The following is a 24,318-nucleotide window of genomic DNA, read 5'->3' as shown; positions in this document are numbered from 1 at the left end:
GTTAATCCCTTTTGCATTTAAACTGATTGTTCACCAAACACTGGGATTCTCACCTAACCTTTTACATATACCTGTTCCTTAAATTATGTCAGCCACTGTCATGTAATTACAGAGTGGTATTTTCAAGCACTTGTCTAGCATTTTCAGAGTGAAAACTAGCAGGCCTCCCTCCAGTAAGGGCAAGAGAAAAATAGAAGAGTTTCTATAACAAATGATGATCTTGTAACTACTAGTGATTTTAACATAACAGTGATAATCACTGGCTAGGTATTTCAAGCATTTCACTTGAGAGCACCACATCCCTTCTAGATAGCCAAGTTCTTACAGTAGGGGTACTCATGATCCAAATGAGGTGCACAGAGTCACTGCACCTAGCCCACAGGGCTCCCTCCACAGGTCTGGAAATTTGGTGGTGGATAAACCACGGCCATTAAATATGGCCACATTCCCTGCTGCCAAATGCCCATACCCTAAGTCCCCCATGGTGGGCCAGGTCAGGCCAGACTGCGACCCTTTATCCCACAGGGCTGAGTGTCCCTCCCCACCCCCGCTTCTGGATCAGGGTTGGGCCACATGCCCTTCCCTCCCTGGAGGGCTGGGTTGGGGCCTGGCCACACCCCCTTCCCCCACAGGGCTGAGCCATGCCCCATTCCCTCCTGTAGGGGTTGGGCCATACCCCCTGCCCCCTGTAGGCCCGGGTTGGGGCCTAGCCATACCCCCACACAGGGCCAGGCCACATCCCCTCTCCTCTCTGCAGGGCTGGGTTGGAGCCTCGCCATGCCATTCCCCTGCAGGGCTTGGCCATGCCCCCTTCCTCCATTGGGCTTGGTAGGGCCTGACCACACCCCTTCACCCAGGGCTGGGCCATGCCCCCTTCCATTTCTGCAAGCTGGGTTGGGACCTGGCCACACCCACTCCCTCCCAGGGCCAGGCCGCCTTCCCTCCTTTCCCCTGTGGGTGAGGCTGCATTAGGGCTGGCCTGTCCCCTGCCTCCTTCCACACTGCCAGATGGTGCCCGCTGTGTCTGCCTGGGTGCCAGATGGGGAACACTGGCTGGATCCGACCTACAAACAAGTTAGGCACAATCCAGCCCACCAGGAAAAAAGGCGGAATACCACGGTCTTAGACGATCGACAAACTATAGGTAAATCAAATTACCAAGTCCACCATGTGAGTTGTTTTTTAGTGCCAGGAGCAGAGCCCAAAAAATTAAATTAGCATGCTTCCTGACCCATTTGTGGACACAGGGGGGCAAAAGTCCACAAACAAATTGAGAATCTGTAATACTTCCATAAATACTTTAGTAATTGATAAGCTATATTTTAAATGACAGTTGCAGAGCTAAAACTGAATCATAAGAAAGTAGGACTGAAAGGTACCTCAGGATGTTATCTAATCCAGCCTCTAGAGAAATAATTAAAAAAAACTAAGCAACTAAATTATATATTGTGTTTATGGCTAAGATTATATAGATTTAAGGTGGTTATAGGCTGCTGAATTCTGTGAGACTGGGAGGGGAAGGGGGGGGAGAGAGAGCAGGGGGACATTATTTATGTATTGATTCATATTAATGATTGAGCATGAGATACATTAAAGTTATTCAATTCCAATGCAAAAGTGTCAGGATTATTCCAAACAGTACAAGGCTCTACAATCCTAAACTTAAAGAAACAATCAGGAAACTTGCTTTTTTTTCCTTATATATAAAATTACAAAAAAATATACTGTCAGGATTACTGAAAAGTAATTCTGACATAACTGCATTCATTAATTATGTTCACATATAAAGAATTCAAGGGGGAAAAGGGGGCAAAATGTACTAAGAACTGCTAGTGTAACCAGAGAAAGACGTCTCCGTTTCCCTAAAGTTCTATATTAAGACACATAGTTCAGAAAAATTGCATTTAAAATCAAGATGAAGGTAGACTGTCTGATAGTGCTAAGAGGGTGAGGAGAAAAAAGAAAAGAAAAGGACTAACCACAAGGGGGAACTCAGACCAAGAAACAGAAAATTAACATAAGGATAGAGAAGGGTAATTTTAGAAGAACCCTATCACTGACTACTCATAACCGGATTAAAGTCACTTGTAACACCTTTCATTTTTGATGGAACATTACTTCAGTTATTAGTCAGTTAAGAATCTAATTAATATCACTTCCACAATTGTTAGTAGTCTCGGCCACTGATGGCATGAGGAATCCACTAATCTCCATTTCCCACATTGTGGGAGTATCTTGTTTGTCACAAATTTAGTCAGTCTTTTCCTTGTGTGGAAAAGAATTTAAATTAACGAAATTATAAATGAACAACCCACTTTCTCCATTTACTCTTACAGTAGGGACTAATCTGTGGGAAATGGAGATTAGTGGATTCCTCATGCCATTAGTGTCTGATATTACTAATAATTGTGGCTACTACTACGACTAGCAATATATAAATCCCTCTCGGTAAAAAAAAACTGTGCTTTGTATTGTTAGAAGATGCAGAACAGAATAAAAATATTTGCGGAGAACCATAAAACAACTTTCAGTCAAAACACAATGGAAATGCATGTACCTGCGCCCTCTAGTGCTGAAAAGGGTAATAATTAGATCATCTTAATGATATACAAACTCATACTGCACACAAATAATTCTAAAAGTTCGTTCTGTTAATTAAAATCTGGTATACACACCAAAAAAAAATTTCTAAGGACTATTATTATTGTAATGAATTAGAATCCCGTATCTCCACAACTCTTTCCATTTCCTCTTTGATCTGTTACTCACATTCAAAACATCAAAAACAGACCCCTAATATGCACACAGCAGTCTTCCTACAATTGATCACTTAATTTTTCTGCTTTAAAATACCATCCCATCTCTCTACACAAAGTGAAAAACGTGTCTCCATAAATCTGAGTCTCTTCAGGGGTCAATGAAATTTACAATACATGCTTGTTTGTAAGCCTGGATCAAAGCTCATAAAGCAGATACTTAATCCCTGAGGGGAAGTATTAATGTCAATTGTCACTGTTCTATTGACTTCAGTGGAGTTATGGCAATTTACAAAAGCTTAGGATATGCCAGAGACTTTTATGATCCTCTAGCCAGATTCATATGGAAGCTGAATCCCAGCCCAGAGAAGGCCAGAACCAGACTGGGGAATGGTATGGCTCCTTTTTAAGTGAGGGGATAGTGAAAAAATCATCTTCAATTAAGTCCATCCACAGGGTAGAGAGGTCAATAAGCATGCAAATATACTGGAAAATTTCCCACAGCATACAGAACATATGAATGCGAGATCTGATTGGTGGATTGCAATGTATACAGTATCCTGTGTTCTTAAAATGGCACCCATGTTGATCTTGGGACACAGAAGAAAAGAGGAACAGGCCAAAAGAACATCAGAACATCCAACGCAGCAACACAGTACCCATCCCTCCTGAGAACACCTGTCCTCACTGGGCCAAGACATGTGGATCTAGAATTGGGCTATGGAGCCACCTGTGGACTCACTATTAAGATCCTTGGAAGACAATCTTACCCGTTCGCGAGTGATCGCCCATCATCGGGACACATCCGTTAGTGTCACTGAACACAGAAAAATTATACAAACATTGTTACGTGTACCTGGAAAGTTTTCATCCTGAACCATTTATCTCTGTATGCCTAGAACACCAATGTATTTCTATTTCCAAGAAAACTCCATCACTAAGGTCAAAAGCCTAAAGGAAGGTATCTGGAACCGCATACTCAAACATTATGGGTCCAGCAAGATGCCATGAGACCTAGAAACCTAGACATTTCCAAGACAGCTGTCAAATATTGTTCCTGATTTTTGCCACTACTACAGGAGGTGGAGACCCCAAACTCCTTCACTTCAATTATGAAGCAAGATTTTGAGTAAACTAATTCCTGAAAGATCAAAGTGCCTGCCCTTCACAGGTGTTCCAGTCATATTCCTCCAAGCATTTCTGAACCTTTGCTATTGTTGACTTGGCTTCTGGTTCAAAGATAGCTCAAACAAGTAAAAATATAGAAATACACCTTTGTGTTCAAGTGCCGCAGTTAAGATTCACACTTCCCAAGCTTATATCAAAGCTTCAATACAATGGAACCTCAGAAATTTCTGGTGAAAAGGCAAAACAGGAACACTTAAGCAAGCATATGATGACCCAGACAAATTCATGGATGGTAGATCTATTAATAGCTGTTGAACAGGACAGTTGAAGATGTTTCCTCTGGCATCTCTAAACAAATAATGGTAGATTGCCAGGGTGTGTAACAGATAGGAGATAGGTTACTTTAGATCTATCCAGGTCACTGCTCTCGCTCTAGTATCCACTTCTGCCATTGTCAGACACAGGATACCGGGTTAGATGGACCATTGGTCTGACCCACTATAGCACTTCATATGTTCTTATCACGCCTATGAACAGATGGCTTTAGGAAATAGTAAAGATTTCAAGATTCTGGAAGTTAGGTGATGAGAAAGTAAGGTTGGGTGAGAGTTTGGTCATACTGTTAAAATCCAAGACTATCTTACAACTCTTTATAACAGTGGCTCTCAATCTTTTTAAATCCAAGACACCTTTTGGAATATGTCAGGTCTTAGTCTTTACATTTTTTGACCACAGGAAAATACTACAGCAATTGTTCTGTTGCAAAGAACTGAAAAAGACAACAGCAAGTCAGAATGTTTTTTTATACTATGAATTCCTATTTGAGCTCTCTGGGGCACATCCACACATGCAGGCATTTGTGCTTGCAGCAGCTCAAATAGAAGCGATGCAAATTTGAGCCAGGGCTTTTTGCCTCAGTACATGTGCCCAGGCATGCACTTTGGTGTGGGGCAAATTGTGACACTTGGGGCAAATAAGCCTGCCTGGCTCCTCCTGGATCTGCAGCCAGGGGGAGCTAGAGCCTGGGGCCAGCATCTATGCTGGCCCCAGCAGTATATTGAAAATCTTCCCTGTACTGGCCCCAACAGTATAAAAAGCTGCCCTGGCAAGCAGCTCAGGGCTACTCACTCTTAGGAGCTTCTGGGCCCTGGCCAATTGGTACCTGGGGACACTACTCCTTGTGCCAGCTGGACTGCTGAAGCAGCCCTGAGTGTCCCCTGTACCCTCTACCCACTGCAGCAGACTGGCAGTGGGGGCTGCTGCCCAGCTGTGACTTGCTGCCACCTGCGACAGCATATGGCCCCAAGACTGCATGCCTGCCAGACCCAGATGAAGACTGCATGGACATTGGAGGCATCTACACCTCTGGGCCAGCTGCCAGTGGGCTGTGGCAGCCCAGATGGCTTTTGTGCAGCACTACTGGGTCTTGCCACTTGCCTCACTAGCAGGAATTCTGGATTTACCTATTTAAAAATGACAAAATCTCTCATAAAAATATCCCAAAGTCATTCTTTAAAATACCCCCCAAATTCATGTTCTTCCGTAAGTAAAACAAAATACCACTAGACATATATATATATATACGAGAGAGAGAGATCAAATCAGTTGGGCAATGTTTTATTGATATATTTACAATTTTAAAGTAATCTGGAAGCCTATCAGTGCTAAAATTCTAAATATCTACACAGTTTGGCATTTGTCACAGAAAAATCCAAGCCACCCCTACCCACTTCGCTAACCAGGTTGTGCAGCACTGAGCAGCAAGGATATGCCAGTGCCCTACCACTGCCCTTGCCCCTCACTTTCAACCCACAGCCTGCCCCCTGCACCAGTCGCCTCACTCCCGACCCTCAGGGCCATGTTTGTAGGGAGGGCCTATGGGGGGGCTGCTCAGGAGGGGTGGCACCACAGGGCACAGCCCCCCCCACCCCCCCCATGCAGCTCACCGACTGCTGCCCCCACAGGGCCAAAGTCCCCCAACAGGGGCCATCGCCTCCTTCTCACCCCATGGCCCATGTGCTTCCTGCTCAGCCCCAGCCCCTGCTCACTCCCCCAGCCCTGCCATCATTTCCCCACCCAGTCGCAGCCGCCAATCAGTGCCTCATCCAGCCCAGAGTCCCTGCACTCACCGGCTGCAGCAGCAGCCATCGAGGACACTAGGGCTTCATGGCACAGCCCCCCTACGTGGCAGGGGACAGCAGGGATCAGCCCTGGCCATCTGGTATGCACTCCCAGTGCTGCATCTTGCATGGCTGCAGCCCAGCTCAGCAGGGTACCATGCGCTGTCTGGCAGCTGGGGGCTGCTGGAGCTGAGCAGCACCAGCCCGGGTGACAGCCAGACCTGCCAGACAGTGTGTGGTGCTGTGCGGCACCCTGCCAAGCCAGGCTGCACCTATGTGATAGGGTAGAGGCAGCATGGGTGCCAGGCAGCTGGGGCTGAGCCCCGCTGTCTCCTGCCATATGGGAGGGTTTAGCCATGAGAATCCAAGTGGCCCCGATTGTTGCTGCCACTGCTGGTAAGCTCGAGCTGCACAGGGGGGCAGGGTCGAGTGGGAAAGTGATCGGGGAGCTGCGGAGAACAGGGAAAACGCAGGGACAGCAGGGAAAACGCAGGGACAGCAGGGCAAATGAGAGGACAGCAGGGGAGAGCAGGGGAACGAGCAGGGGGATGGAGACGTTCCCCTGGGGCAGGGGGAATGCACAGGGAGTTGGAGGAACAAGCAGGGAGTTGGGGGAATAAACAGGGACTTGGGGTGCGGGGGGAATGAACGGGAAGCGGTGGGGACAAATGGGGAGCAGGAGGGTGGGGGGAACAAATGGAGGCAGAGGAACAAACAGGGAGTAAGGAGGATGCACGGGGAGTAGGGAGGAAAGCATGGAGAGTTCAGGGATCGGACGGGGGGCACAGGGACGGGGGAACAAGTGTGGGGAGGGGGAAATGGGGAGCAGGAGCCAGACAGGGCCCCCCATGGTCCCCCCCACCTCCTCCAGCCCCTCCAACCATTTACTTACCTGCCATGAAGCCAGGTCCAGGTCCCTGCAGCCTGCACTGTTGCTTGCTTTGCACGGGCAAGCATCGTGCTTTAGCACCAGGGCAAGGGCCAGCCATAGAGACTCTCTGGCTGGCTTCCAGAGCATCTCTGTGGAGGACCAAACCTCTGGTTGCCTCAGGGCACTGTCCCTGACTGTGCCCTGCCTGACTTTTTTCCCCAGGGGTATTTTTTGACCCCTGGATATCCAGGGGTCTAAGTTTGTCCCCTGTGCTGAAAATTTGCAGCATGGGGAATGCTTTTTTGTTCCCGCACATGCCTCTTGTAGCGTCTCAAAGGGGTTTGAGATGCTGCAAGAGGCACGTGCTTGCTCATCTGGACGCACCATCTGAGTTTATCTTGTCAATCATGTTTGCACATCTAACAGGGCTAACATTGCATGACACCCTCTGGCATCCTTGAAAGGATCTCAGGGTGCCTTAGCACCCTTGTTGAGAATCGCTGGCTATAGCAAGAAGGGGTAGATAACCACCACTTCTGAGAGGTTCAGAAGCAATGGCTAGTGGCTGACTAACAATTTTCCTGGTCTCCTCAAAGGCTTAACTACTTGGATTTTAAATATGACTTCTATATCATATAGAATGACCAAAAGCCAACCATCAATAGCCATTATTTGTCTCTCTCTGCAAAGGAGAAGTACTAGACAGAAATCTCTTCTTCTATGAAAGTAGAGGGGTTCCATTTGGAAAAAGAGGGGAATGATATGAGAAGTGACAGAATTCAAGGTGGCATGTGCCTTCTCAGAAAGACTTTGACAAGGTTGCCATTCATACTTCCAACTTGATGCTGTCTGAAGATTCCGGGCTCTCCCCACCCCTAATATAGATAAAATGACAATTTACTAACGTAAAAAGGCAGTATCCAACCTCATCCTAATACCAGAAATACCTAATACCAGAAATTCTTTCTGGTAAATTAACAACAGAGTTAAAATTAGTGCCAACTTTGCACAAGTGATCATGCCTTGATGATTCTGTTTGTACTGAATCCAGTCCAAACCAATAATTGCATACATTTGGTGTTTTTAAAAGGGTCAGTTTTACAAAGATGAGTCTAAATGAGCCAAGTTAGTTGGGAGAACGAAAGTAAGAGAAAAATATGAAAAAATTGTAATTGTTTAAGAACATTTTATTTGCTAACCAAAAAGACCAATATCCCATAGTCAAGAAAAAGTCATCATGGTTAAAAACAGACTTACAGCAAGCATGCCTTAAGAGAAGTTTTAGGAATGAGCATATACACAGGGAACAGAAATCTACTAAAGCACTTTTCAATTCAACAGACAAAGGTATAAAAAATGCAGTGGACACAATTTAAAGATAAAAATTCAGACTAGAAATAAAGGGCAATATTTTAATAGGAACAGTAATTAATATTGCAATAATTTGCAATAGGTTGTAGTGGTTTTTCTATCCCTGGAGACTTTAAAATTAAAAGTTGGTGTTTTTTCAAAAAACAAAACAAAAAAAACAGAACATGGCATAGTTCACATGGGAATTATAATACATACTCTGGTATCTGAACCCCTTTGCAAAAGCCATTCTGATTAGATAAAGGTGATCAGGTAACTGAAATAGTTATTCATTACAGAATCAAACTTAAAAACACGCTCACAGTTTCGTACGAAAAAAGCTTACGAGAGCAGTATACAATAACAATAGTTATAACTTACAGTACTGCATTAAACATAAGAGCACTGATACGGTACTGTATTTAAATAAAGCATAGAGAAACTGTTACACTATCCCAACAGTTAACAAGTTAGAAAAAATGCTGATGTTCAGGTAAGTGAAGCTATTCTGTAATCCTGGAAAGTTGTGTTGATCATCATGGCTCCCTCTCACTATAAACTATGAATTTATGATTCTTACCGTAAGTAAATAAGTGCACATCTCAAACCAGCTCATTCCCATTCACAACCGTATATCTCTTTTATTCACCATAATTTAACAACATCCCTGTTTCCAACTACTGCAATCACTTAAAAGGAAAAGCAATATTAAGAAAGTTTTTTTTTCCTTAAACAGTCCCAACATCATTTACCAGCTAGGAACAAAGAAAGCCAGTGCATATAATAATCCAGCTGCTGGCAAGAATAACTAGACATTTGCTGGCAGGCCTAACCAGAAGACATTGTGCCCTTATGTGGGAATCTTGCAATTTCTTCTTAGCATCACAGGATCCCGAAGCCAATAAACAAAAAAGGTCAGGTTAGACAGAATTTACTTGGCAGTTTGCGAGGAAAGGAATAAGAAGTAAAAGGACAAACTAATGAGATCGAAGAGCTAATATGAACAGTGCAACACTGATAAGAATTGTATAATAGGTGGTTACTTGTTCAGACTATGATCCCCCTGGTATCTCGGAAGGCATGAACAATTTGGCAAATTTTGTCAATATTGCCACAGCAACATCCCAAGATGTTAGCTGAACTGGACTGGTGGAGGTGCATCTTGAATATAGAAACAATAAGAATTTATGTTCTCAGGGCTGATTTGTGAACAGTAAATAGCAGATCGTGGAGATATTTTACACCATCAGCTTCAGTTGAAACAAAGTTTAATTAGTGTTCAGAAGCTATTAAGCAGGTAGGCAATCCAATTAGAATCATTAAGTAATTGGATTATACCATCAGAAGGTGATAAACTGGAAAGGTATATATGATAATCTAAAAATAAATAATTTCAACTCTGAAATTATTTGGATAAAAAAAAGGCTCCAGTGGCTGTTCACAAATCACGCAGCAGTTCAGTTCAATTGACAATGCTAAGAGCAAGAAATATATACATATACACATACACAAGAAACATACACACACACAATTAAGCAGAGTTCACAGATACTGTACTTGTTTCTCAAAAATGCTCATTACCCACATTTTTACCCTTCTGTGACTATATATATAATTCATCCATGCTCTGACATCAGTTGAACAGAGTGCAAGATTTGTTTTTGCGAAGTCCCCGCAGTATTAATAGTACAAAAGGTGACTGAATTTTTCTGAAGTTAGATTATTTAGGAATAGATCTGGTGAATGATTTTGGCTAAGTAGTTGTATTTTTTTAGGTTTAGGAATGGAAACAAAATGCAAAGTGGATTCAGACAACATAAAGAAAGATTTAACTGTGAAAGGTTTCAGACCCACACAAAATCTGTCAGGTTTAACGCTATATCAGTTTAAAGCTAATCTACATTCAGTATGCCTTGTTTAAAAACAGCAGGAATTGTATTAATTAAGACTAACAAACAGAAGCAACAACATCAAAGAACATAAACTCTCTCTTGCTTTTTACATCTGTGCACTATTTTCAAGACTGTTTAGTGGATTCTATAAATTTAAATGCTTCCTTAGGTGCACAGAGTTCATTTAAGCATAGAGTTCAAACTGGTTGTGGTTATATTCTACTACAAGTTCCATCGCTACCGATCGGAAAAAATAATTGGAGGAGGAGAATCATGAGTTTTAAGACACTAAAAGAGCCAACACAATCTCTTGAAATTTGACAATGACATCCTACCATTTCCATTGCCATTTCATCCAAAATTATGATTCATTATTGGGAACAGTTCTCATAATGTAAATCTAAAACTCCATTGTTAGTTCTTAATACAAGAAAGATCACCATAAAGACTTCTAGAAGTAAGCAAAGTTAACACAACAGAGGTTACAAACATCTGGGAAAGAGAGATAACAGTTAATAACACCTGAAATATATTCCTTTATTTTGGAAAACAAATAGCACCTTTATCTGCCTTAGTGTAGCAGCATATTTCCTTTCAGAATCAGGGACAGTGTTTTTTTCAATATACATTTCAATAGATTGATATAGGTAAGTAGGAAACTTATAAGACCCTGTCAAGCTTTTTTGTAATGAGTTACTTTGAATGCTTCAGAGAAAGTGTGTGTGTAGATATGCTCTCTCTTGGAAAGGAAATCTGTTGGGCAAGCCCAAGGAGCACCATTCATGTACATATCCACTCTTCTTACTCTTCTTGTCTGTGCATACTATTACTTTAACCTCATTTTTAGTTTTTGCTGTTACTTTGATTAGCAGCATCCCTCTAACAGCATCTAGGCACAACTGCACTGCTTCCCTTATGCTTCTTTTGAAAAGAAAAATCTCTAGTGCAGTGTTTCTCAACCTGTGGGTCTCAAGAGTATATGAAAGAGTTGCGAACAAACTTTAAAAAATGAATTCTCCTTTAAAGGAGAAAAATGTGGGAAACTGGTTTGTCCCTTACAAGTCCCTGTAAGGGGCAGCTTGGGGTCCTCCCTGCCTGGCCCCCCTCCCCCCCACACCCCCTGCCCCACACACTGGGGGTCTGGGGGCAGAAAAACAGAGGGTTGGGAGTGAGGGGCACTGGATAAAAACCGGCCATCGATGTTTACAAATAGGTCCTGGTATAAAAAAGGTTGAGAACCATTGCTCTAGTGCAGCTTTAGGAAAGCACAGGTTATGACAGCACAGGTTATGATATGAAAAAAGTTGAGAATCATTCTGCCCTTATGCTTTAAATTTTTGTTAACAGATTTTTTCTTTATATCAAAGAAAGCAAAACACGGCATACCATGCTAAGCATCAAAATACCCTGAAAAGCACTTGGTTCTAGCAGGTAAAGATATACAAGTCATTATAAGGGGAGAATCTCAGTGTCCTGCATGTTGGTCCAAGAAATATGCAAGAGGCAAGGATTTTTGTGGGTGGTATCTTTTCTTGGACCAACTGCATGGTTTGCACAGTGATTCTTGGAAATAGGTAAGCTTCTTTCTTAGGTAAGTTTTGATAATGCAATGTATTCTTCTGGCAGGTTAGAATACATTAAGTACCTGAAGAATGTATTGCATTCAAAAACTTACTTAAGTCTATCCAAACCATTCAGTTGGCCCAAGAAGGGATACCACGCACAAAAATCCTTGCCTCTTGCATATTTCCTGGACCATTCAACACTATCACTTCAGTAAAAGATATTACTTAGATATGTGATTTATTTGATAAAATCCTGACATCAGTCTAAGTAAAAATAAGAAAAACAAAGTGAAATTTCTTACCTTTGTCTTTATGTAGAATGGAGATGACTGGTTAATGGGTAAGTCCATGATACTATTTGAATTTGTAACACTATTATTGTTTGGGTGTTCATCTTCTCTACTGCTGTCATCAGACTGATCAAAATCATCACTCTCCTGATCCATTTCCTCCTCTTCTTCCACTTCCTCCTCTTGCTCACCAGCATGATCTTCTTCTTCCTCTTCCTCTTGGTTACAGGTGGATTCTTCATCCACTGCAATAAGTCTATTGTTGTTTTCTTCTAATTGTTGTTGCTGGGATTCACTTGTGTCTCCAAGTCCAGGGTCTGCTCCACCTATTTCTCCATTTTGTACAATGTGCTCCTCTTGTTGTCGTCTTAACTGCTGCTGCTGCTGCTCCTCCTCCTCTACAACTCGATTCATCTGCTCCTCGTCTACTTGGCTTGAGGAAGCATTACCTCGAAGAGACCCTCCAGTTCGTCGCCTCTTGCTGCCCACAGACAGCAGTTCCTGATTCATTTCCAAAAGCCAGCTTGCCACTTCTTGGACCTTGGCTAGACTATCGGAAGATGCAAATGTTTTCACATTCTAAGAAGACAAAGGCAAAGTTGGGGAATTACAAAAAATAGACATTTGATTTTTTTTTTAAATAAGCAGAATGATTTCATTAACTAACTTCTGTTTACTATTATAAGCACAAAATAGCAAAAGAACTACCATGTGAACAAACTGAAAAAGTACACAAAAACATTTTATAACAGTATATTTTAAATGAAGCAAACTACTGAATGAAGGAAAGTTATTAAGAGGATGTTTGAAATACTGTTATTTATTTGTACCTGAGCACACAGTCAGACACTAATCAGAAACTTTGAAAGTATGGAATTTTGTTTTGTTTTTACACATATGACCTTGCAATTGCTGCATTAGAAAACTACAGTTTGATTGCACTAATTTACACTCTATAGTATACATCATTACTTCCTAGTCAAACCTTTGGTTTTATGTGAAAACCATCACCAATCACTTTATAGTACTACATCATTAATAAAAATACTAAACAGAGTTCAGTGGAGAACAGACACTTAAAAACCCAGCTACAAATATGCTCACTGGGATGCAAGTATATTCCAGGTGAGAGAAAGGACCACTGGGGAAAGAAGGGGGAGGAGGATGCGTGTTACAGAAAGGTCGTAGATATTACAGGGGTATGAGCAATTATGGTTCACTGGCCATCCAATTAGTGCCCAAGCCCACCAAATCTAAGTTGGCATGAACCTTGGTATGCAAGACTTGAGAAAAATGCAAATGGGTCAGCGGAAGTGTTGGAGATTTCAAGGACAACAAGGGAGAGGGGTAGAAGTCAGAGAGATGGGCTGATGGGGATCAGTTGCAGGGATGGTAGATGACAGCAGTATGGAGTGGGGGGAAGCAGTATTATTCAGGGAGGAGAGTACGGAAAGGTGAAGGAAGAACTAAGCGAGGAAGACTCTGCCGCATCCAGTGACTTGTAGACAATTTAGTTTTAATAAAGTGATAATGTGTTTCACAAGATGACAACTGTTTGCTCTTCTAAGAGTTCATTTTTCCCTTTAGTTATTGCCAATCAGAGTTGGGTCTTCAGATCCATTTAGCATATCCCTTCAGATCCAATCATGTAACAGAGGTTTTCTAACTAGGGACATATGTCACATTGCCCAGAGGTACATGCCTAAATTTTAATAATGGTGGTAGAGCCTCTGAATAGTCAACATGTGGTAAATAGTGTTGTTGTATACTGGCAACGGTGTTGCCAGAGATACACTGGGTATAGGGAATACAAGCAGCAGTATTTTGCAGGTAAAGGGTCAAACTGCACTGATAAAGATTTTCTTGGCCAATACCAATAGCTGATTATTACTCAGCCATATTCGCCAATACCAATCTGATAACTGATTTACAGGAATGCAGCTGGGCAGCATGGAGAGCAGCTCCCTGCAGGTAAGTGTGTGGAAGGGAAGGGGCGTAGGGGAAGGAAAGGGTGTAGGGGGAGCAGACTGATGCTCCTATGGTGAGGGAGCCCAAAATCTGTGATTAAAATTAAAGGCCCCCCACACCCCCCTGGCCCTGCTGGTGCCCCTCACTCCCCACCCACAGCTCCCACAGCCTTGCTGGGGCCCTTTGCCCCCCATCCACAGTGTCTGCTCCCCCAGCCCTGCCAGAGGGGGCCCCCAGCTGACAGGGCTACAGACCCAGGGTCCACAATCCCCTGTCCCCACTCCTCTCCTGCTGCACACAGTCCCAGTGGGCAGGAAAGATCCATGCCCCCCAGACCTGTACACGGGGCAGGCACAGGCTGCAGACTTGACTCCTGCCCTGCTTCCCTCCCCCGGGGTCTCCAGAGCCAAGCATGCATGACCAAGCATGGCTGGGGACAGCAGGTCCACGTGGGGATCTCCTCGCCGCTGCTCGCCCTGCTTGCTACCCTGGTGACCCACCTCCTGCACCTGTCGCTGGTTTGAGGGGTGCAGACCTGCACCGCTGCCCTCTCTGAAGCCCTACACACACAATGCGCATCACTGGGGCAGCGCGGGGGTGGGGAGAGCAAGCAGTGGCGAGGAGATCCCCATGCGGCACTGCTGCTGCCTGCTGTGCTGGGTCATGCCCACCAGGCTCTGGAGACCTCAGGGGAGGGAAGCAGGGTGGGAGCCCAAGCCTGCAGCCTGTGCCTGCCCTGGACGAGCCACCTGCAGCCCCATCCTGCTCCCTGCTGGGGCCCTGCAGCCATGCACTGCAGCCCCGGGGCCCAAGCCCCACCTAGCTAGGCAGCAGCCCCAGCCCTGCCTAGCTCCCTCCCTGCAGGGACCTCAATCCCCCCAACTCCCACTTGCCTGCTGGAGCTGCTTTGCAGGCTGCTTGGGGCCATATGCATGACCATGCACGTGGTGCCCCCTGTCTCACGGCCTTCCTCCTAGCTCCCTGCAGGCTGGAACTCTGCCAGCCTCCAGGGAGCTCACTGCAAAACAGCAAAATCCACAGGCGTCTCTCATAAAATGAGAAATCTGTGTTTGCCTCTAGTAAAAAGGTAAAATCTGTCATTTACTGTTTTTCTGTGGGAAACTGAAAACCCGGATCCCTGGTCATAACCCAGGGGATCAACGTTCTAGAGCTTAGAAATGGTGGTGGTGGCACTTGAACTAAAGTTCATCAAATGAGCTTTAATTTAAGCACTGCTACCACCATTTTCAAGTGTGGGGACGCTTTTAAATGGAGTGCAGCTGGGTTGGTGAGGGCAGATGCTAGCTGCCTATTGTGGTCTTGGAGCTCTTCGCTCTGCTGCCTTTGCCCTGGGAGCCCTGCTGCCAGCAGCTGAGAGGGCTACCCATTGCATGGCCCCACCCCTCCGCCAATCATCAGGGAGGGGCAGGGCCACACAATGGACAGCCCTCTCAGCCAATCAGTGGTGAGGGGCAGGGCCTCTCAGCCAATCAGAGGTGTGCCCCCCCTCCTGCTATAAGCCCATGAAAATGGTGGCCACTACTGAGATCAGCCCACAAAATCACCTGTTTGCTGCCTTAGTTCAGGTAAGTCCTTAAATATTAAGTGTTTTAATTGTGCAGTGACAGTTTAAGCATTCAGAAAGTAAAAATGGACTCAAGCAATTAATTTTTCTTTTAAAAGTCAGTTGTTTCTAAGAACAAATTTCAGAGTTAAAGGTCTTATTTCAGTGCTAAATATGGATATCTATACAGTGAATGAGAAGCAAGTCTTTAGCTCAAGTCTTCTTTCCTAATAGGATACAATAATTTGTTGTTTACTATACAATTTTATACCCCAAGTACAGTTATCATAATAAATCATTATAATTATTATGGGACTGGATACAGAAATACATGGAGCCCTTTCAAAAGGGCAGCAGCTGGTATGTTCTAATTGTTGTTTGTGAACAAGCTAACAATAATTCAAATGCAGCAAACCTGCTCCAAACCTAATCCTGGATGAAGAAGTGTTAAGGCTGGAGTAGGTTTCCTGAATTTGAATCACTGTCAGCTTGTTCATACACAACAGTTTGAACATACCAACCTGTGCCCTTTTAAAATGTTCCCTTTTTGCAAGATCTTCAGATATCTGAATAAAAGAGGCCAAAAAACTCCATCTTTATACCCAGTACCAGATGTCAACCATTTTCTACTATAGGAAGGAAAAAAAATGCTTAAGTGAGGTAGGTGATAAGCAGTTACAAAATACTAGGCACAGGGCAATTTGTGTAGGAAGGCTGCCCTAGTAAGGCTTCAAGGTTAAGATTTTACTAGGAAGAACACTGTAACCAATTAACCATGATTTTTCAGCAACCCAAGAACTGCAGAAGGACACTTTCCTAAATAGGAATTTCATAATGCTAACATCATGAAATCTAATTGGGTAACATTTTTCACATTTTCTAAACTAAAGATTTTTAAACTGATTAATAAGAATGTATTATACTATCACTTTTGCACTGCTAACCTGCTCTAGATACCCAAAAAGCATTAAATGGTTTAAGATGTATTTTCTGTGAAACAGAAACTGTTATCTTTAAAAAATGATGCAAAACAAGGTTTATGTTAGCAGAATATGGGACAAGGTTATTTCTTTTTACGCTCCGAGTAAAATTATGCGGTGACATTGTTGACGCAATACTTGAAAATTTTGAATTACATGTAGTTCTTGATATTCTTAAGGTTATAACCATTGCTAGACCTTACTATATTATACACAGTATAAACAAGACCTCAAAAGCAAACCAGATAACCCAGCAGATGAATAACTCTAGGCAGCAAATCAAAGAGTGACTGTAATTATTGCAATCCCTTTAAAAAGGTTATAACTTAAGGTTATCCTCCAATATCTATGAACAAATGCAGAATGTAATTTGGGTATTAATTATTTTTCTCCAAACGGATACATTTAAGATCTAAACAATATACACAACATTCTAAAAGCAAAGCTGATAGCTATATTTCAAACCACAATTCACAAAAGTAATTTATTTGCAACTTAAATTCACAAACTTAAATATGTTAAGATGCACTCTCTGGCAAACTGATACATTCATTCTAGGTCTCTCTCTCTTGCTTCATTACAGCATTCAACTACTGTCCTGAAAAAAAATTGTTTAAATTGTTCATGGCAATAACATTTTAAGATACTAAAATCAAATCCTACTCTATCATTTCAGAAAATGGACACAAATAGGCTACAGCTGAAATAATTATTTATTCCTTTCAGTTAAAAAAAAAAAAAAAAAAGATTTTAAAAATTCCAACTAGATAATTAAGAAAAACTGTTTCAGTTACTGCTCTTCTAATACTATGAGCCGAACAAAGTCTGGAGAATCTCCAAGAATCTGAAGGAGCACAGAGCCATCCATCCAGAAAACCCATGACCCCATGATAGTTGCTGCCTGCCTTCACTCTTCAGTAACAAAGCCCTACAGAGAGGGTTCAAGAAAGAGCTACAAAAAGGATCTGAGATGTGAAATCCTGAGTTTTGAGAGACTGAAGATGCTCAGTCCATTTAATGCATTGAGGAAAAAGCTAGGAGGTGACTTGATCACTAGAAAGTTCAAATATGGGAAGACAAAAAATCCAGTGGTTGGAAGCTGAAGATGGATAAACTTAGATGCAAGTTTTTAACTGTGAGAGTAATTAATGACTAAGATGACTTGTTTAAGGATATAATAGACTCTTCATCACTTGAAGTCTTTAAATCAGTACAGGCTATCTAAGAAACAGTACAACTCAAACAAAAGTCCTGGGCTTGATTCAGAAATTGAGTCTCTTTGGCTTGTGTTGAATATGGTGTCAAACAAGAGGATCATAATGGCCTCTCTCTGGCCATAAATCTACACAACAGAATGCCTGAAAGGGACAAATGAACACATTACCCTATTTCCCTCTGTGACAAATTTTTAATTAGAGCAAGATGAACGCAAGATCTTTTAAAGTGTTCGATAATTTTATTCTCCACATCAACAAATACTATTAACACTGTATCTAGCCTACTTTAAAAAAAGAAACACTTGTATTTCTCGAGAAAGAGTAGACTGATTTTTATATTTATATACCGGGGGGAAGAAAAATGTGACAGAAGCTTTGATTCTCCAACCACCCAAGCTCCTTAACTCAGAGACACCCAGTTGAAGCACAACAGGTCAGAGCAAGTATGGTAGGATTAATCTGCCTTTTCTAACTCCTCTAATGTTAGAAAGCAGACAAAAGTGACAAAGCCACTTATTGATATCACTTGATTGCTGAGTGAACCACCCACCTCATCTGCTTGCTGTGTAAAGAGCTGGCCTGTAGAACAGGACTTCTTCACCAGCTATCTCTAGATACTTTCAAGCTGCCGCGTGCTATACATTAGAAACCCGTAATGTAAACAGAAATGTCTTCCAAATGATTTGCATATGCCAGTGGAAATTAGAATATGCAGCTAAATGTGAACAAATGTATCCTGTTAAAAGAACATTAAGGATGCAAAAGTTTCAAATGTTAGGAACCTTGACTTGGTCCCCTTCTATCTTTATATTGTATGACAGTTTTTAATTTTCATATCTACCCAAATCCCATGACATATGAAGAGCCTGTGTGATGCAGTGGGGGAAGGTGGGCAGAGCTCTACATGGTGCAGCATGTAGCCCGGGGGGGGGGATTAGGGGAGCGCATGGCTGAGGGGGACTTGTGGGCCTAAGCCATTCAGAGGAAGGACAATCCTGGTTTAAAGTAAAGTAAAGAGCCAGGCTTATTTTCTCAACTTTTCCCCTTTTTGAAGAATAAAATTATTAGTTATGCAAAGTAATATGTAATGCCTAAAGCTGTACACAGAGTTTTACCATTTTTTTTTTTTTATCCAAAGGAAGGTACAAAAAAACCCTGAAAATTATTTACTAATATTACTATTACAGGTCCACAAAATAATTTGAATATCAGGTTCTTGCTCCAAATAATTTACATTTCTACCAAATTTGAAATATTCCTTTCTGTTTTGCCATAATATGTGCCCAAAAGCTTGCAATTAAAGAAATTTTTTTTTTTTGCAAAAATCTAGTTGGTCTAATAAAAGATATGACTTCTACACCATGAGTTGTGATTCCTAACTTACTTAAGAAACTTTGCTGGTTAGGAAAACAAAGAAAACATGAATTTCTAATAGAACTTTTAGACACTTTTTTATCTACTCTACTATAAAGAAATACTATATCTCCTATTCTCTTCTCCCCAGCCCCCAAAAGTACATATCTTTGACAAAATATAAGCAAACTCTAGATCACTGAAGAAGCAGAGAGCATATCAGATGATAAAGAATCGGAGGCATAACCCTATCTTGCAAAGCCAAAACAAGGGACTCAATATTTGACAAAGACCTGTTGTAAATGGACACAAGTTATTCATGGAGGAAAATTACGAAGTTATGAAAGTCCTTTTTGCAGAAGTAGCTACTTATTTTCTCATAGCAATGATTTTGCATTTGATGTTTTTACCATAAAATGTGAATGGGTTTGCTTTGGAATGAAAATGCTTTGAAATAAGAAATATTGGAGAGGTGTGACCATGGTAAGCAATAAACCACAGTAAAGCACCGCTGTTATGACTTATTTATAGGACTGTGTTGGGATTTACTGAGATATCTAATGTAAATAAATATACTGAAAACTGCTGAATGGCTCTATTCATTAAAAAGCTTAACATCTCTTTAGGTAGGAAATGAGTACTTGTGAAATGCAACAAGATAAACCATTCTTTTCCAGTAAAACACAATGGTTCTCTCTCTCTCCCTTTCTCCAAAAGGGAGAAGCAAATCTTTCTGCTACCAAAGGCTAACAGTAAAGCAGCATATACTCTCCTGCAACTATTCAGGCCATAAACAAGCACACAGGAACTACATGTCCCAGTTTCCCTCTCCCTCCCCACCACCAGCATTCCCTCTGTCCCCTGAGGCCCTTCTCAAATTCAAGTTTAAATTATTACAATTCTCTCAAGAGAAAGAACCAAGGTCTTAAAAAAGTAAAGAAAATAGTAAGTTCCACTTACTTTGTCATATAATTTATAATTAAAATGCCCTCATGGACACATTCCCATCTTGATTTAGGTTCTTAATTTTATATTTGTACCTTTTTAAATAAAACTTTTTAATTCCTCTTCTGCAAATACAAAAATCTAAGTTTTCCAAGCATACAGCTATATAAAATCATAGGACAGTCCCAACCGAAGAACTGTGGTGCGTGAGCAATTTTTTTTTCTGTGTGCAAATATTTTGGTCTCTCCTAAACTATTCATGGAATTTCATCAAGTACACTGTATCCTATGAAAGCGTATGCAAAAGTGGCCAACCTGTGGCATGCATGCTACTAGCAGCCTTTCTGTGCAGGAAGTTGGGCAGGGAGCAGAAAGCAGAGCAGTAGATTGGTGGAGGAAGGGGATCAGAGTGGCACTCAGGGAGGGTGCAGGGCTTAAGTTGTGGCATGCCTGCCAAAAAGGTTGAGCCCCACTGGCTTATGCCTTTCTGAACAAGTTAGTCTTTAAGGTGCCATTCCCTCCCCCCCCCCCCATCTTCTGACTTCAGACTAACCTCTCTCCATACTAATCTTAATGGCAAAGAAAGTAATTGCTTTATTCATAGATTCATAGATGTTAGGGTCGGAAGGGACCTCAATAGATCATCGAGTCCGACCCCCTGCATAAGCAGGAAAGAGTGCTGGGTCTAGATGACCCCAGCTAGATACTCATCTAACCTCCTCTTGAAGACCCCCAGGGTAGGGGAGAGCACCACCTCCCTTGGGAGCCCGTTCCGGACCTTGGCCACTCGAACTGTGAAGAAGTTCTTCCTAATGTCCAATCTAAATCTGCTCTCTGCTAGCTTGTGGCCATTGTTTCTTGTAACCCCTGGGGGCACCTTGGTGAATAAATACTCACCAATTCCCTTCTGTGCCCCCGTGATGAACTTAAAGGCAGCTACAAGGTCGCCTCTCAACCTTCTCTTGCGGAGGCTGAAGAGGTCCAGTTTCTCTAGTCTCTCCTCGTAGGGCTTGGTCTGCAGGCCCTTGACCATACGAGTTGCCCTTCTCTGGACCCTCTCCAGGTTATCCGCATCCTTCTTGCAGCAATGTAAATTAAGCTCTGGGCCAAATTTAATATAATATTATCAGAATAACTTCAAGTTGTATAAGGGCTGTAGAGGTTCTAATTTAGGTTACAAGACAGTCTGAAGACAGTATAACTAATTTTATACTGGTCATATACCTAATCCCATTGTGTTAAAAAAAGTATATGATATGGCAACTCTATTGGGCAAATCCTTATACAGCTGGGGTAAGACTCTCTGGTACACTTCTTAAGAGATGTAGCATACAACCTGCAGCCCAGGAGAAAGAACATTAAAAAACTTTAAAAACTCCTGAACGTGGGCAGCTCTGGAGGCTGGATAAATCTGCTATCCCTCTAGCTCCTTAAGAGAAGCAAGGTCTTTGTGGTGATATCTTTTACTAAAGAATACTACCTCCCTGTGTGGGCAACTAGCACCCACACCCACAAACTAAACAGTGCCCTGAATTCTGCACTATGAACAATAAGTGGCTGTCTGGTATACACAGGACAGGTAAGCATGTTCATCTTGGCAGGAATCCCCCTGCATAACATCAAGTGGTCTGGAATACTGCTGGCAACCAAAGGCTAAGAAGATCATCCACTACATGACATGATTGAAAAATACCCAATGCAGAGACGTCTAAGAAGCATAAAACCCACACCAGTATCCACCAGAAGCATCAGAGAGGAAGTAAGAGACACTCTGTCATCATGGCCCCCAGAGAAGGTGGGAAGAACAATGGAATAACAACCACACCCCACAACAACTACATACTACACAACCATCCTCATACTCTCCTGGTCAAACTCCCACATAAGGCAGGGGTAAACCTGAATAGACTGTGGTCAGGCTATGAAGGGTTCAATAAAATCAAACGTAAAATGGGCCTTACAAACTCACCAGTGTGCCCATGTGGCAAAGTAGATCAGACAACCCAGCATATACTGACTGCCCTCTATATAGTCCACCAGAGAGAGCAAAGAGTATGCAAGACTGCAGGAATATTGATTGATCTACTCTTAAATGGTTGGAAGACTAGACTTTCTGAAAGCTTGTCTAACCTCTCCCTAACTATGCAGTTGTTCCAATAAAAGATACTATCCAAAAACTTTGTTTCTCACATATTTCTTGGACCAACACCCAGCTGAACTCTCAATCCCTACATGACTTAGACCAAGGATGCTCAAACTCCAGCTTGCAGTGCCATAGCATTGCTCCCCTGCTGCCAAATCTCTGGACCCGTGGGCTAGGGACACTCAAAAACCCTGAGCCTGAACGGATTCAATCTTTGCAGGTTAGTCTAACCTGGCTAGGCTAAATCAGTTCGTAACTGTACAGACACCCCAGAAATGCAGGCGCATGCCAGGGGGTGCTAGAGCAGCCCTCCCTTCCCTTCTACAGTGCTGAGCTGAGGAGGGCATGGCCAGGACCTAGCAGGACACTCTGATTAGGAAGGGGTAACCCCTCCTGCTTCTGACGAGCCCACCAGGGAATTGATAACACAGTATTTATTGCCCCTCACTCCGTTTTTATCAGCCTATTAAGAAAACAACAGAGGAACATTACCACCTACCTCTTGATTCTGCTGTTGTCCCGTCTGCCACAGCATGGGCCATAGCCAGCATGTGGTCTGCTAGCTAATGCTGAGAGGTGTCTGTGTAAAGCAGAGAGGATGAGGCAATCCCTGCTTAGCAAGGAGTGGGGAGGGGAAGGGGGAAGCAGGGGGAAGCCAGGCAGGCTCAGCAGAGACCTGCAGTCTCTGTTGAGCTCCAGCCAGGGAGCAGAGAGGAGGAGCCAGCTCTGCTGTGGAGCAGAGCGCCCTGCCCAGCCCAGTCCAGAGAGCAAAACTGGCAAGGGGTCTGGGACAGACATTGCATAGACCAGTTTGAGACAAATCAGTTCAGTCTGATGCTACATTCAACCAGGTTTATCTTAAACCATTTTCAGCCATTTCAATCTGGTTTATGTGCACTGAGCATCTGCTTGGTTACAGATTTAAACCAGTTTCTGATCACTTAAACCAGTTTATGTGTAATGTCTGTCCCTAGCCATAGTGACCTCCAAGCCCTGTGGACTGGATCTGGCACCTGATCCCTGCATACAGGGCTGGGCAGGGGTGGCACCATTCCTGCTATAGGGAACTGGGAGGGGAAGGTGCCAATCCCCTGGGACCCAATCCCAGGGCAGAGTTGGAGACAGGAGGAGAAGTACCGGCCCCTTGGAATCCAATCCTGGCACATGGGGGATGGGAGAAGGTGGTGCTAGGCCCCTGGGACCCCATCCTGGAGCAAAGCAGGGTGGGAGGGGGTGGTACTTGGCCATTAGGACCCACTCCTGACACACAGAGGACATGAGGGCGTGGAACCAAGCCCGCACGGCCAATCCCAGTGCATGGAGCAGAGCGGGTAGTGTCAGGCCCCTGGGACCTAAACCTATCATGGGGCAGGGGAAAGGGGAGGGAGAAGGTGGAGGCAGGAGATAGCAATAATGGCCTCCTACAACTCAACCCCAGCACAGGGGAGGGGGAGGGGAGGGCATTCAGTGCTGGGCCACCGGGACCCAGTCCTGGTATGCAGGGTGTGAAGGAGCTGCATTGGGCCCCATGGACCAATCCTGATGTGCAGCACATGTGAGGGAGCTGTACTGGGCCCCCAGGACCTAATCCTGGTGCATCAAGCAGGGAGGGTGACAGTGACAGGCCTCAGGGTCCAATCCAGTCCATAGTTGGGCCTCACACCAGTCATCTGGCCCACAGGGCCAAAAGGTTGAGCACCGCTGCCTTAGACCAAAGGACCTGTTTCAGCTGCAGTAGCTTCCCAGGGCTATTCTTGGATCTCCACAGCAGAAATGTTTTTGTCCTCACCCCCACAAATGCCTTCTGCCCTCAGGCCCGTCTCTGGCAAGCCTCTCATGCCAGGGTTAACAAATGAATCTCTGAGTCTTCTGGCCATTTGGGGTAGCATCTGCACCAGGAGTACTTAAATTCATAAGAAAATAGGACTGGCAAGGACCTCATAAAACCATCTAGTTCAGTCCCCTGCTCAAGACAGAATCATCCCTGACTAAGCCACCCCAGCCAAGTGTCTGTCTAACCTGCTTTTGAAAATTTCCAGGGGTGGACATTCCACAAGTTCTCTAGGTAGCCTGTTCCAATTGTGATTACCCTCATAGTTAGAAAGTTCCTCCTAATTAATCTACAACCTAATTTCTTCTACTGTAGCTTGAGGCTATTGCTCCTAGTTGTGTCCCC

At 43.4% G+C, this 24,318-nt stretch overlaps 1 protein-coding gene across 2 annotated transcripts in view; it reads right to left on the bottom strand.

Moving 5' to 3' along the window:
* FBXW7 (F-box and WD repeat domain containing 7) overlaps positions 1 to 24,318 on the bottom strand; it is a 279,170-nt gene that overhangs the window by 129,935 nt on the left and 124,917 nt on the right. For both annotated transcript variants that reach the window (XM_059721977.1, XM_019481498.2), the window contains one exon: positions 11,985 to 12,551. In XM_059721977.1, coding sequence (XP_059577960.1) covers positions 11,985 to 12,482 — 498 coding nt within the window. In that variant the 5' untranslated portion in view covers positions 12,483 to 12,551. The remainder of the gene's footprint in view (positions 1 to 11,984; positions 12,552 to 24,318) is intronic.

Source organism: Alligator mississippiensis, chromosome 2 (genome assembly GCF_030867095.1).
Source record: "Alligator mississippiensis isolate rAllMis1 chromosome 2, rAllMis1, whole genome shotgun sequence".
NCBI classification, from domain to species: domain Eukaryota; kingdom Metazoa; phylum Chordata; order Crocodylia; family Alligatoridae; genus Alligator; species Alligator mississippiensis.
This window is presented reverse-complemented; position numbering and strand designations above follow the sequence as displayed.